At 34.7% G+C, this 14,678-nt stretch overlaps 1 protein-coding gene across 2 annotated transcripts in view; it reads left to right on the top strand.

Moving 5' to 3' along the window:
* Positions 1-14,678, top strand: part of LOC150099876 (M-phase inducer phosphatase-like) — a 399,908-nt gene that overhangs the window by 276,220 nt on the left and 109,010 nt on the right. For both annotated transcript variants that reach the window (XM_090404127.1, XM_090404129.1), the window contains exon 10: positions 9,866-9,964. In XM_090404127.1, coding sequence (XP_090260253.1) covers positions 9,866-9,964 — 99 coding nt within the window. The remainder of the gene's footprint in view (positions 1-9,865; positions 9,965-14,678) is intronic.

The following is a 14,678-nucleotide window of genomic DNA, read 5'->3' as shown; positions in this document are numbered from 1 at the left end:
GTGCCAAACGCTGTATCAAAGCTGAGGGAGACTACATTAGTTGAAATAAATTATTTGAATAATTATAATTGGCATGCGTTTTATTTTATATCAAAAATTTGTTTTCTTTTTTGGACAGAGGGTGTATATCAGTAGCATCTGTGATTGCCCTGTAAATTAAAGATACCAAGAAATTATATACTTGGTTTAATCCTTTATCCAAGTGTAAGCAAACAAAGTTTGTGCCTGAAGTATCTTCAGGACTGGGGCAACTCATGACAAAAGTGGTATGATTTCACATCATTTGCCTTAGTATCCCATAATACAAAGCACATGCTCTGCCTAAATGTGTATCATCAGAAAACAACTGAAAATCTCCTTCATACATGCTTCACAGTATAAACAACACCAAGAGAGGAAAAAATGCATTCATTGAACTTTCTAATATTTCACTGGTTTTCTATCCAGAATTGTCAGAGCGCACACACACACATACAGAGCACTGAACCAAGTAGTTGTGGGAGAACAATTCAAATTCTAACTGAAAACAGAACTAATGTTCTTATATGGTGCTCCCTATCAGCTGGATAACCATAAATTTAATTTAGAGAAGTTAGGCTATTGGGTCTCAAGATAACAGTCTCCCAGATCATTAGTAAATTAAATGTAGCCATACTTATTGAGGTTGGAGAGTACCTCATAGCTGATGCTGATCTTCTGTCAGGCCCTTCCAGTTATCATTAATATACAAGGGTGGTTTGAAAGGTTTTTGGCCTAACAATGGAAAAACAAATTTATAATTTCAAAATCATTTTTATTTTTCAACATAATCTTCCTTAAAACTAATACTAAACTAAACAATTATAAAAAAAAAAATAAAAAAAAAAATGTATTGGCATGTAAACCGAATGGCTAACACCCGATATCCTAAACAAATACTAAAATATAAACAAATGGAAAGAGAAGGAAAGGTAGACCTCAAAAAAGGATATTGGATGGATAATGAGACCAGAACAGCCCAATATGGTCTATACCCGTAATTGGTGTTATGATGATGATGATGACTAATACATTTATTCCAGCAGTGTTCCAGCACCATTATCCTGTCTCTGTAGCGGTTCTCAGTAAGATCTGCAAAATGTCCCTCTACAGCTGCAATCACCTCTTCATTTGAAGAAGAACACTGATCAGCAAGGAAGAGTTTTAGTTTTGGGAAGAGACAGAAACCAGAGGGAGAGCTAAATCTGGGGAATAGGGTGGATGTTCCAACAATTCAAAGTGCAGATCCCTTAATTTTCCTATTGCCAAAACACATTTGTGGGCAGGTGCATTGTCCTGAGGAAAGATGATTTTTTTCTTCTGCAAACTGGATCTTTTCTCACGAATTTTTTTGTCTATCCTGGTTAAAAGATCGGGATAATATTCCCCCGTTATTGCTTTATCCTTTTCAAGATAATTAATAAACAAAATACCTTTAGCATCCCAGAACACCGATGCTTCTTGCTGATGAAACCGGCTTTGTCTTCTTTGGCCTGCTTCTGTCCACTGTTTTGACTGCTGTTTGGATTCTGGTGTGTGTAATGGTGAATTCAAGTCTCATCCATAGTAATAAATCAATGAACAAAATCAGTTTTATTCTTGTTAAAATTCTCCAAGCACTTTTCAGAGATTTTCATGCGAGTGCATTTTTGATATGCTGTGAACAAGTGCAGCTACCCATCTTGCACAAAGCTTTTTCATTTGCAATTCCTCATGCAAAATATATCCTACACATTGTTTTGAAATGCCTATAGTCTCAGCAATTTCATGCACTTTGACTTGCCGGTCATCCAATACCATATCATGCACTCGATCTCTGATTTCTGGTGTTGTTACACTTTTTGGACGCCCTTCATGCAGATCATCTTCCAAGGCTGGTATGGCCATGTTTAAACTCTGCATCCCATTTCTTAATTGTCAAAAACTAAGGAGAAGAGTGCCCATAAACTTTTATGAACTTCGAATGAATTTCTTTTGGTGTTAAACCTTCTTTTACAAAGAATTTTGTAAATCATGATACTCAATTTGATCCATTTCAAGGGGATACAGACAACACTTTTGCTTCAGACAGCTGTATAAAAAACAAACTACTTGATAGAATGACTTGCAGTTGCACAGGATGCTTATGACAGATGTATCAACTTAGAAAAAAAAAAAACATCTTGCCGATAGTGTTGCCATCTCTGTTTGAGGCTGAGAACTTTTCATACCACCCTCGTTGAGATTAAGCAACAGTGGTTCAAGGACTAATCCCTGAGCCACATCACTGGCCACTTTAAATCTATCAGTTCACCCATCCTCCAATTTACTGCTTTCTGATATCTGTCCTTGTGCCATCAATTTATCCAAGCCCATAATTTATATTCCAATCTAGTACTGTGCAATTTATGCAACAGCATTTTGGTATCCATCCTTTCAAATACTTTAGCAAAGTCCAACAGTATCATAGTGTATACATTTCCTTTGTCCAACTCATCTGTAATATTATTATGAAATATGAGCAAATTGCTCAGACATGACCTCAGTTTAGTAAACCCGTTTCTGTATACAAGTTCTTACCAACTTTTCTAAAATCTTTACAGTTACTCCAGATATTTTAGCCAATTTCTTTCCATACAATAAATTTTTCTGGCCTGTACTGTATATATTTCACAACTCCTTTCATCCTTATTCTAATGATATTCCTTCCACATCATCCTCTTCTTATGGATCTCTTACTTAATAAGGTCACATCCATTTCACTTCTACCTTCTTCAAACTCTAGGGACAAGTTGAGATACTTCTTCATTTATGCACCTTTTCATGGTTTCCCATACATTATTGATATAGTTCCCCTTCAATACCATTGGACCAAACTGGTATTCTCCTGAGTTGGCCATACTTTTCTGCTTTATAGTTTGGCATGCAACCTGTTCTAACTGTGGAACACATATATACTTTGCTACTTTCCAGGGCTGTAGGTCATGATCACTGTCACCAGCTAGTGGCACCACAGTCACATTCATAACTGAGATCATCCATTTCACTTCTACCTTCTTCAAACTCTAGGGACAAGTTGAGATACTTCTTCATTTATGCACCTTTTCATGGTTTCCCATACATTATTGATATAGTTCCCCTTCAATACCATTGGACCAAACTGGTATTCTCCTGAGTTGGCCATACTTTTCTGCTTTATAGTTTGGCATGCAACCTGTTCTAACTGTGGAACACATATATACTTTGCTACTTTCCAGGGCTGTAGGTCATGATCACTGTCACCAGCTAGTGGCACCACAGTCACATTCATAACTGAGATCATCCATTTCACTTCTACCTTCTTCAAACTCTAGGGACAAGTTCAGATACTTCTTCATTTATGCACCTTTTCTTGGTTTCCCATACATTATTGATATAGTTCCCCTTCAATACCATTGGACCAAACTGGTATTCTCCTGAGTTGGCCATACTTTTCTGCTTTATAGTTTGGCATGCAACCTGTTCTAACTGTGGAACACGTATATACTTTGCTACTTTCCAGGGCTGTAGGTCATGATCACTGTCACCAGCTAGTGGCACCACAGTCACATTCATAACTGATCTTCTGATGCTGTTGCTTTTTATTTACTTATTTATTTATTTATTTTTTTTTTTTTTCACATGCTTCTTGAGAAAGTTGTCTCACAACAGCTGAATATATCCTCTTCTATTTTTATCATGAGTTTTCTCTGCAGTGCAACTAATTTTTGGTAATAATTTAAGTCACCCATAATGATTATTTGTTTTAGTACCCATCAAGGTAACAAAGAAATGCATTGCTAAAGCAATGGATTTCTTTGTTCCCAGCAACTGAACTACCAAGTCTGCAGCAACATTCCACCATATATTTCATCCTGTTAGCCTCCACTTCACACCAGATGGCCTCAGACTGACTGCTACACTGGACATTATTACTATTATTGCTTCTATCAGTTTCTAACATAACTCAAATGGTCATCCAGGTTTCACTAATGCCAGTAATTTAATCCACCAGAGAAACTAACTCAACCCCTTTGTTCCTGTCACTGTTGATATTTGTGTATGGACATAACAAGTTGCCTCTTGACATTATTCATGTGCTTATCTGCAATCTGGTTAGGCTACTTTCTCGTTTTTCCCCAGATAGACACTCGAAAAGTCCAGATCTTGTGTGTCTACCCTTTCACCAGATTCATAACCATGCTCATTGACATTATTAACTACAGATTTGAAATTCCAGTTTTGCAATGTAAGATTTGTAAACATATCAAATATCCAGCTAATGAAATAGAACAATTTTTTAAAGCTATGCAGCAATACCTAAATAGTCCTTACTTTTAGCACTTACTTACCAGATGAATGGATGTACCAGTACAAAGGATCAACAGGATCTTCATCTCTGCATTGCTCCTCAATAAAGGAATATAAACTAAATTTTTGAATACCTGTGTGGCAAGTCACAAACCTGTCCTGCTTAAGTTGTTCTCATCAGAAAAGTCAAAACTAGTTCTTCAGAGGCTTCCAGCAAACTTTCCATTGATCCTTTGCAGCAAACTTCTACCCCACTCTGCCAAATGGAAAAATGTCACATGGAATTGGGATACATGGTCCCAGGTTAAAAACACTCTTAGAAGAAATATAATTGCATGGACAAAAGAATGAGCTTATTTGAAAAGAGCAAAACTAAGATGCTTGTTCACAGACAGGAGCTTGCTCACAGCTAATTCCAATGTTTTGAGGAAGGTTCCAACATCATTTAAAAATATTGATCTAGAAATTGATATAGATAGGCAAAAGTAAATCAGAAGGAACATAAAATAAAAACATGCCAATGACCAGAGCTCAACAAACATGCTTGCCCACTCACTCGTGACAAGTAGGTTTTGCAAGCTGGCAAGTATTTGCAGACTATATAAAACAGAATATTTTTTGTTTATTAAAAACATTAACTTTCTACATATCTTTTTAATTTTAAAAAGCAGATCCACATTGACTGATGACTTATTGGAACATATCGTTAAAAAATGGAGTTTTGGGGCAAGTAAAATTTTTTGTGTAGTGGGTATGATTTTGCACAATTTGTCGAGGCCTGCCAGTGACTAGCAGATATTTCATCAGCTGCCTTTTATAACTTCCAGAAATACCATAGAAATCTCTTCAGCGATAAACAGCACACTTTCAGCGAAAATTGCAACTGGAGAATTGATGCCTTTTCAACATACATTCAACACCATGCAGCTCGCAAAATCAGTGAATTCCAAACATCGACGTCACCATTACCCAGTTTTCTTGGAAAAGAACTCTACAGCAGACCTGGAATTTCATTCTACCTATCCTTGTGGCAGCATTTAAGCTTTTTTATTCACACAGCAAAATACCAAAGGAACTTGCATCAACAATGAACAGTGGAATTCAGACCTGGAGATCAATTTCATTATTCAGTCTTGATTGTAAAATAATTTTTCTTATAATAGCAATCATCTAAAAATAAGACACATTGACAAGCATATATTTCATGCATGCCTGTGTGTTCCTGATTGATCAACAGAGTTCAGCCTCTTCCTCCTTAGAGATCCACTCAAAATGGTGAGCATTAAAAAGCAATCATTGGGTGTTTTCTGCATCAACTTTGCCAGAGTCTTCGATAATGTTTGGCATTTCCTTTTATTCCACATCTTAAAACAGATGGGGACAGGAGAAAGGCTTCTTTTGATAATCAGAATGTATATGTCAATTCATCCACGTGCCTGAAGGTGAGTTAACTAGTTTCATAATGGAGGCAGGGTTTTTTATCTTGTGAATCACATAAATCAGCTAAAAGAACACATGCAATTTACAGTCATAATACATGTCTCATATCCTTAATTGCTTTGGCTGTAAATCTAAACAGCAACAGCCTTGTAATAAATGGGTTTCTAGACCTTAAGATCTAGTAAACGGAATCAGACTAAACCTGTCTGTCTTTTTTGCCCAGTTTTTTTTTTTTTTTTTTGAGATATTCTCATAAAAGATGATACTTCCTATAAGTCTTTTTGAGCAGTTTTTTCTTTTTTTAGAGAAATATTCTCATAAAAGATGATACTTCCTATAAGTCTTTTTGAGCAGTTTTTTCTTTTTTTAGAGAAATATTCTCATAAAAGATGATAACTTCCTATGAATTAAGAGAAATAATTATCTTCTCAGCTTTACAGGAAAACAATGCTAGCCTATGCAGATGATGTAGTGGGCACTTAAAGCATAGTGATTATTTCATATATTTGTGTATTTATTTATAATTTAATTAAAATAACTAAATTAAAAACCCTAAATTTATTTGGAGTTTTCTTCCTTAGCTGACTGGCTAAGAGAGACAACCCTTAACTAGTGGCTGATTTGAAAGTGCTAGGTACTTTCTTTTTTGCCATTGCCTAACTTAACCATGAAAACATTACCTGCACATGCATGCAGCAAACTAAGCAGTAATAAATGCATTACTCAAGTTTTGACAGTATGCATCTGTCAGCGAGATTAGAATCCTCAAGACCAACATACTACCTTTGATTCCTAGTGGCATAGTGAAATATTTGGTGAAAAAAGCTGTTACTAATGCTACCTAGAATCTTATAATTAACACATGCCACAGTAATCTTTTGAATAGCCTTATGATCAGAAATAATAGAATTTGAATTTATTAAATGGTCAGCATGTTGTCCTAATTATAAAATATGAAGGAAGTTTTGAAGTTGTGATCATTAAAAACAGAATTATTGATGACCATTTATTTTGATATTTAATGTTGGTTGTCGAAGGAACTGAATATTATTCAACCAAATCTTCGATATTCAAAGACCATTGTGGTTTTTGATAACTTCAGTAGCCAGTTTGAAATATCTTTTGTAGCTATGTTCTGGTGAAATCTTTCAAAGTGGGTACATTTTTTTCAGTCCTGTGTCATGTTTACAGAACTTTATCAAAGAGGCCTGACATGCCATTGTGAATAAAATAGATGTGGTATTTCTTTTCCTCCTGCATGAACGACTTGGCTCTCAACTTAGTTACGATGAACCTTCAACAGGAAAGATCCTTAAGAGTAGGAAGAGAGGTAAATAGTGCCACTGCACTAAAAGAGTTTGCATTATGATGAAACTCCAGCAATAAGTGGCTAAGGCAGTATCAAATGTAAGTTTCTTATGAAGAAAGATTAATAAGGAAATCTATATATAGAACTTAGTACATGTGTGAGAAGACATGATATAGATCAAGACATATGAGTTGGTGAGGGGAATGTTACAGGATAGAAGGGATTAGACACAGAGTGAAGAGCAAATTGGAGAGAATAAGAGGCCATTGTTGTGGCTATCCTTTTCTTAAATGTTGATTTTCTTATCTCTATAAAGCTACTGGCCGAATCCCTGATAAGAGTGAAGCTGTTGTTTTGTGAGACAAAGAAATGCAAATGGTGGATGCCTATTTCTTTGTCTCAGCACTGGTTCTATCTCCCTATTTTAAATTCAGAGAAAATTTATTTGTATACGCTTCGCCACCCTGAATCCTAGGATATACTAAAATGTAGGAGCAAGGAGATAGATCACAGTCAGCGTTTACTCTTCTCAACTATAAATTTGCAACTTGCAGCCATGACCTTAATTAATACAGTTTCCCGCCCTTTTGTGGTTCATTATATTTTATGGGCAAGTGCAGTAGGATCTAGATACAGGCAAGACAACATTCACATTAAAATAAAACGTTTTAATTACAGTTAGAATTCATATATTACACTGAAAAGCTCTTAGTTAATCATTCAACTAAAATTTATATACATCAATAACACTCGTGCATACAGTTAATTATCCCTTTTCATGAGAATTTTATCTTAGTAACATAAATACTAACACTTAATCACTTAGTCTCAATTCTCTACTCTAATCACTTAAATTTTACTCTTAATACTTGTCAAAATTCCATTCAATATTCTCTTTAACAATCCTATTTAAATTTTACATATATCTCAGATTTATATAAGAACATTCGTAATTCTCTCTCTTTCACGACACATTTATGTGACACTACTATATTTCCTTCTAAATCTATCAACAACAGTTCAAAAAATGTCTCTTTGCACACACATTAAAGTTTTCTCATTCAATTCTTTAGATAGTAGACATAAAGTTTTCACCTTACCAATTTGCTAGATATTCTTTTGTCAGACAACTACCTTATATGATCGCTTTTCTTCACACTTCCTTGGGATTTTCTATACGATCACCATCTATACTTCAACTGGAATTATTCTGTAGTTTTCCACCATCAGGATCTGCTGGGCTTTTGTTTCCGACTGGTAAGTTCTCTTGGTCATTCGGTTGTAGCTTCCACGAACAAAGGAAACCCACGTGGAGGCTCCATACCAGCCGGACTTCCATGGCACAAGAATACAGCAGCAGGAAAACGTCTAAAAGCCTCGCTTGTAACGTTACATCCCCTTTTAAACACCGCGCCGTTTCTCTCTTTCATCATTGATGTGTACGTCATACTTTCGCTATGTCAAGCGGTACTTAGCGCCGCTTGCGGAATCCTTTCGTAACTCTTGTAGCGTTATGGTGGAAGGGGGGGAAAAAAGCACCGTGCTACATAACAGATATACTGGTACATTCACCACTTGTCTCAGAAGTCGGCAGTTTTACATTTAGATTATTATTTCTTACCCAGCAAATGGTTAATTGTTCACACAGCATTTTAGACTAAGCAACTATATAATAATAATACAATGAAATTTCACATTACTAATTAAAATATAAAAAACTAGATTACGATTTCTATACAGTGCTTCTTTATTTCTGATGAATCGTTATTTTTCTCAAGAGAGTGATAACAATGTTAAGTCCGAGTGAAACTTGATTTCTTTAATGATTTGTTTCACCCTGACTTAACACCATCCCTGGAAATTGTAGAAAGATGTGATGAAAAAGACAGGAATAGTTTTTATGTGGAGAGCAGTGAGTAAGTGGACTGCATTGCCACAGCACATGTTAAAAATAAGTTTAAATATCTCTATAACAGATATGTTGCTTGTTGAGTGAGAACCTCTCACGATAAACCTGTTGACACATTGGAGGTTTAATAACAATAATAACAACTGTTTTCTGTTATGCTTCCCATGTAATGAATATATTACATGTATATCTAATTCATCACATGGGGTAAATAATGATGAATGGAAGCACAGATTAATATTCCCTTGGTGATTTTTGCATACTGGTTAATTAGTATTAGTCTAATTAATAGACTAATACTAATAAAAATAGACTAAAAAAATTAGTCTATTTTTTTTTAAATAGACCTTTTTCACACTAAACAGATTTTATCATCATTATTGTTTTTGTTACATCCATTTATTATTATTATTATTAAATCATTGTTGAATTCTTGATGTGAAAAATAAGAGTTTATTTTTTAATAAAGGTACTCTGTTAAATTTGGTTCAGATTTCAGAGCCTGATCAATAGGAAATATTATTAAGGCTCCTTTCGAAATGGTGTTGATTACACCTGATTTTTGCATTGTCATTAATATCTATAACTGTGTGTAATCTACCAAGTTCATTGTTCATTTTTTCTTAATTTTCCAAAGGCATTTTCATTTTTAAGGCTCATAATTTTATTTTAGCATATATTCTAATTGTTTTAGCTCCATAAAATTTATTAGTACATATGAGTACTATTTTGAATTAAGCTATTAAGTATATTATATGAGTACTATTTTGAATTAAGCTATTAAGTATATTATATAATTTGCTTAATAATTTAATATACAAAATTAAACTAATAGTTAACATCTGAAATTACAACTGTTTTATCGATTTTTCATATGGCAGGTTTTGAAGCTTTGTAAAGGTGAATATCATGAAAAAGTTACGAGCTGTATTATTGTTGATTGCAGATATCCATATGAGTATTTTGGAGGTCATATTTGTGTAAGTTGATAGTTTAATGTTAGAAATATAGTAGGTGCTATGTGAATTTAAACAAACTTTAAAGTTCAGCTTTTTGTTGTTGAAAAGTGTGCTGTGTACTCAGCTTATAATTAATAGTTCAGAACATGTAAAAATTAAGATATGGTGACTCATATTTTGCTGTTTATTAGATTTTCAGTCTATTAATAAATGATTGTTTCTCAAAATTTAATATTGATATTATATAATCTTCAACTATTAATAACTTAAAAGAAGCACCTATGTAGCCTTTGTGGCAACAACTTTGATCCCATCCTTGTGCAATGAGATTGTCATACATTCTTTTCATTCCTGTGTGATTTTTTCTGAGCTAAGACTCAAATTATGCAAACATATCAAGGGCCTAGCCAGTTCATGAAAATATTCCTATTGTCGAATTCTTCTCCAGGTTATGCAACAGCACTTGAACTTCATTCTCATGGACCTCCATCTCATCATCCAATGTAGTGGTATCACTGTGAATTATTATACATACACCAGGTTGATAGATCTTAGTGAGGTGAGCTCTCATTATTTGAACTACTTCTTCTTCTTTGAGTGCCATCTCCTATCGGAGGTCGGCGACCACCTTGGCAAATTTTGAGCGATTCTCAGCTATTATGAGCAGTCTCTCAGAGTTCATACCAGTCCACTGTCTGATATCTGCCAGCCAAGATTTTCTTCGTCTTCCTTGTACTCTTCTTCCATTTATCTTCCCTTTTATAATCAATTGAAATATCTTATATTTTTCATTACGAAGTAGGTGACCAAGATATGCAGTTTTCCTTCTTTTTATGGTATCTAAAAGTTCACGTGATTTCCCCATTTATTCCAGTACTTCCTGATTGGACGTTTTTGCTGTCCATGGGATTTTTAACATTCGTCTGTATAACCTCATCTCAAAGGCTTCAAGTCTTTTTATTGATGCTGTCTTCAAGGTCCAAGTTTCTGCACCGTACAGCAGTACAGACCATACATAGCATTTAACCATGCGTGCTCTAAGTTTAAACTGCGGTTACACAGTGTAGATTTCATCAAGAGAAAATTTTTTCTTGCCATTTCAATTCTAACTTTTATTTCCATTTCTGGATTGCAATCTTCATTTAACCAGCATCCGAGATATTTAAACTTTGCCACCCTTTCCATTTGTTTCCTATTTAAAGAAAGTGCTAAATTAAGAATTGGTTTCTTACTTATGACCATGAATTTAGTTTTGGTGATATTTATTTTTAATCCCATTTTTTCACTCTCTGCATTTATTAGTTCCAAAAGATTTTGAAGATCCTGAATATTGTCAGCTAGAAGAGCTGTATCATCGGCATATCGGATGTTACTGATGATTTCACCATTTACACTAATCCCTTCCTTTCTTCCTTCCAAGACTTTTTGAAATATGGCTTCTGAGTAGATGTTAAAAAGAAGAGGGGACAGCACACATCCTTGCCTTACTCCTCGTTTGATGTTAATGGAGTCTGTAATAATGTCATCAACTTGAGCAGATGCCTTTTGGTTCCAATATAAGTTTTCAATGATCCTAATGCCTTTACCATCTAATCCAATTCTTTTAAATAGTACAATCATTTTAGCATGTTGGACTTTGTCAAATGCTTTCTCGAAGTCGATGAAGCAAATGAATATTACCTTGTTTTGGTCAATACATTTTTGAAATAAGATCTGAGAACAGAAAAGGGCCTCTCTTGTTCCCAAACCGTTTCTAAAGCCGAATTGGGTATCACTGATGGTGTCTTCACATTTTCTGTATATTCTTTTTTGAATTATTTTCAGAAACATTTTGAGAACGTGACTCATTAGGCTGATCATTCTATAGTCATTACAAGTTTTCGCATTTACTTTTTTAGGTAGCATGATGAAGGTCGACTGTAACCAGTCTTGAGGGATTATGCCTGTATCGTAGATCTTATTAAATAGCTTTACTAATATGTTAATGTTGTCACCTTCTAATAACTTTACTATTTCTGCTGGTATTCTATCTAGTCCTAGGGCTTTACCATTTTTAGCTGAGTTTAATGCACATTCTACCTCTGATTTTAGAATGCATGGACCTTCCATATGCTCATAAGTATTTTCTGGGTTCTGTCTGTTATCAGTAAAGAGTTCTATATATTTCACCCATTTTTGTATTTTGTCATCCTTTTTGGATATAATTTCTCCCTTTTTGTTTCGAAGGATACAGAATTGTTTTTTCTTATATATACCTGAGGTCTCTTTCATCTTTTCATTTGAACTACATCATTTGCATTTATTAAAGTTATTCTTCCATTTATTCTTTCTTTTATTTGCATGATAAATAATGATAAAATTATTTTTTTTGGTTGCGTGTGCAGCACATTTCTTTTCATACTTCAACTTTGCTTTCCATACATTACTCATAACTTTTCTGGCCTGAGCTTTATATATTTCATAACTCCTCTCACTCTGATATTCTTTTCACATCATCTTCTTCTTATGGATCTCTTATTTAATGAGATTGCACATCCATTTCTTTTCCATTCTATTCTATTCATTCTTCAAAGTATAGGGACACATTTCTGTACTGCATCATTTAAGCATTTTTTCAAAGCTTTCCATGTGCTGCTGCTGATATCCTTTCCATTCAGCATCTGATACCATGAAACTGAAGACAGTATTCTTCTGAGTTTGTCATAATTTCCAGATTTGTGGTTCAGCATATAACCTATCCTGATTGGAACATCCACATGTTTGGTCACTTCCCATGTCAGTATTGTATGATCATTGTCTCAAACTGGTGGCAAAATAGTTTCATCCTTAAACTGAGACACCTTCTGAAGCTATGATCAAATCTAACACTCTTTGTTCTTGAGTTGCTTCTTTCACATGCTGCTTGATAAAATTGTCACTCAACAGCCCAATAAATTCTTTTATGTTCTTCTTTCTTTTGAGTTGCTTCTTTCACATGCTGCTTGATAAAATTGTCACTCAGCAGCCCAATAAATTCTTTGATATTCTTATCATGAGTTTTCTCTGATACCCAGTCAATATTTGAATAATTTAAGTTACCCATAGTAGTTACTTGTTTAGTACTCACCTTGGTAGTTTGGTTAATGAACTCTTCATCTCCAGAAATGAACTGCTAGTTCTATAGCAACATCCCCTCCATATATTTCATACTGTTAGCTTCCACTTTACACTAAATAGCCTCATATTCAGTACTACTGGGAAAATTATTATCATTATTGCTTTCATGTTTTTCTGTCCTATGTAGACTGATATCATTGATAATGCTTTGCAGACTGCTTATTATCTCACAGAAATATGGAAGGTTCAGAAAGTCAATGTAGAGCCCACAGCATTTGTTCCACAAATGCAGTTCAGGAATATACTAACATAAAAAAGTAGCCATGAAATTGGTAGAAAGAAATTCAGTCCCTTATATTTCAGGTATTTCTGTGTTGTGAAGATCATGGGGGGGGGGAATAAAAAAAAAGCCATGAAGTATGCAAGTGTAGTCTTAACATACTTTGGAGAAATACAAAAATTATTATTATTATTACATAACACCTTCAGGAAGTCCAAAAGATTCATCAAGGGAGGGCAAATACTCTACAGGTTTCTGTCTCCACCACTCCACCAACCGCAACTACCTTCATCATCTACACCAACCACAACTACTGCCGATCACCACCACTAGTATTTTCACAGACAATCGCAAACTACTGGCAGAAAGTCAACAACGAACTTTGTATTTTCCACCTGTAACAAAACAGGAACTGAAAGAAGCACTTTTTACAACTAAAACCAAAGACCACTCCAGGAATAGACAAAATAAGACTCGTAGACCTCTTAACACATTTTGACCAAATAAATCCAATACTTCTGAGACTCATGAACATAATATTCGACAATGGCATTATTCCACAACAACTAAAAACTGCGATAATTATGCCAATTTACAAACATGGTAAAAGAAACAATACTGAGAACTACAGACCAATAGCTACTCTACCAGTCATTTCAAAAATTCTAGAAAAAATAACACACACACACACACACACACCAGACTACAGAACTCTTTACAGAAGTACAGCATCATCTCACAAAACCAATACGGCTTTCAGAAAACAAAAGCACTATCACTTTATTAGAAGACATCGCCAACACAATAAACAAAGCTCTCGATTAAAAACAAGTACGCCGTCCTTATGCTGCCTGATTTAAGTAAAGCATTTGATACACTTGATCATAACATACTACTCACCAAACTAAACTCAATAGAGGAACACTGCATGCCTGGTTCAGGAACTATCTCTCAAACAGAACACAAGTAACAAAAATAGGTACATGTCACAGTCGGGGTATACAAATAAAACAGTGTCCCTCAAGGCACCATATTATCACCCACTCTATTCAACATATATATTAACGATGTTCATAACCTGTCCTTAAGAAGTGAAATATTTCAGTATGCAGATGACACCACACTACCAGCAATATACACAGACATCAGCATGGCTCTCTCCAAAGCACAACAAGACCTAAATGAAATCAAAACATACTTCTACCAAAACGCAGTTGTAATCTACGGCACCAAAACACAGGTGTTAATAATTCATAACCCAAGAATCATGCGCCCTGCACCACTATCAATACACTGTCACACATACCACTGCATTAACAACAAAAAAAAACTTGTAATGTCCTGAAATCAAACCTGTAA

The sequence above is a fragment of the Typopeltis vanoorti genome, chromosome 14 (genome assembly GCF_054136105.1).
Source record: "Typopeltis vanoorti isolate ZY-2024b chromosome 14, IOZ_Tvanoo_1.0, whole genome shotgun sequence".
In the NCBI taxonomy this organism is placed as follows: domain Eukaryota; kingdom Metazoa; phylum Arthropoda; class Arachnida; order Uropygi; family Thelyphonidae; genus Typopeltis; species Typopeltis vanoorti.
The sequence above is the reverse complement of the archived record's forward strand: the minus strand, read 5'-3'. Positions and strand labels throughout refer to the sequence as shown.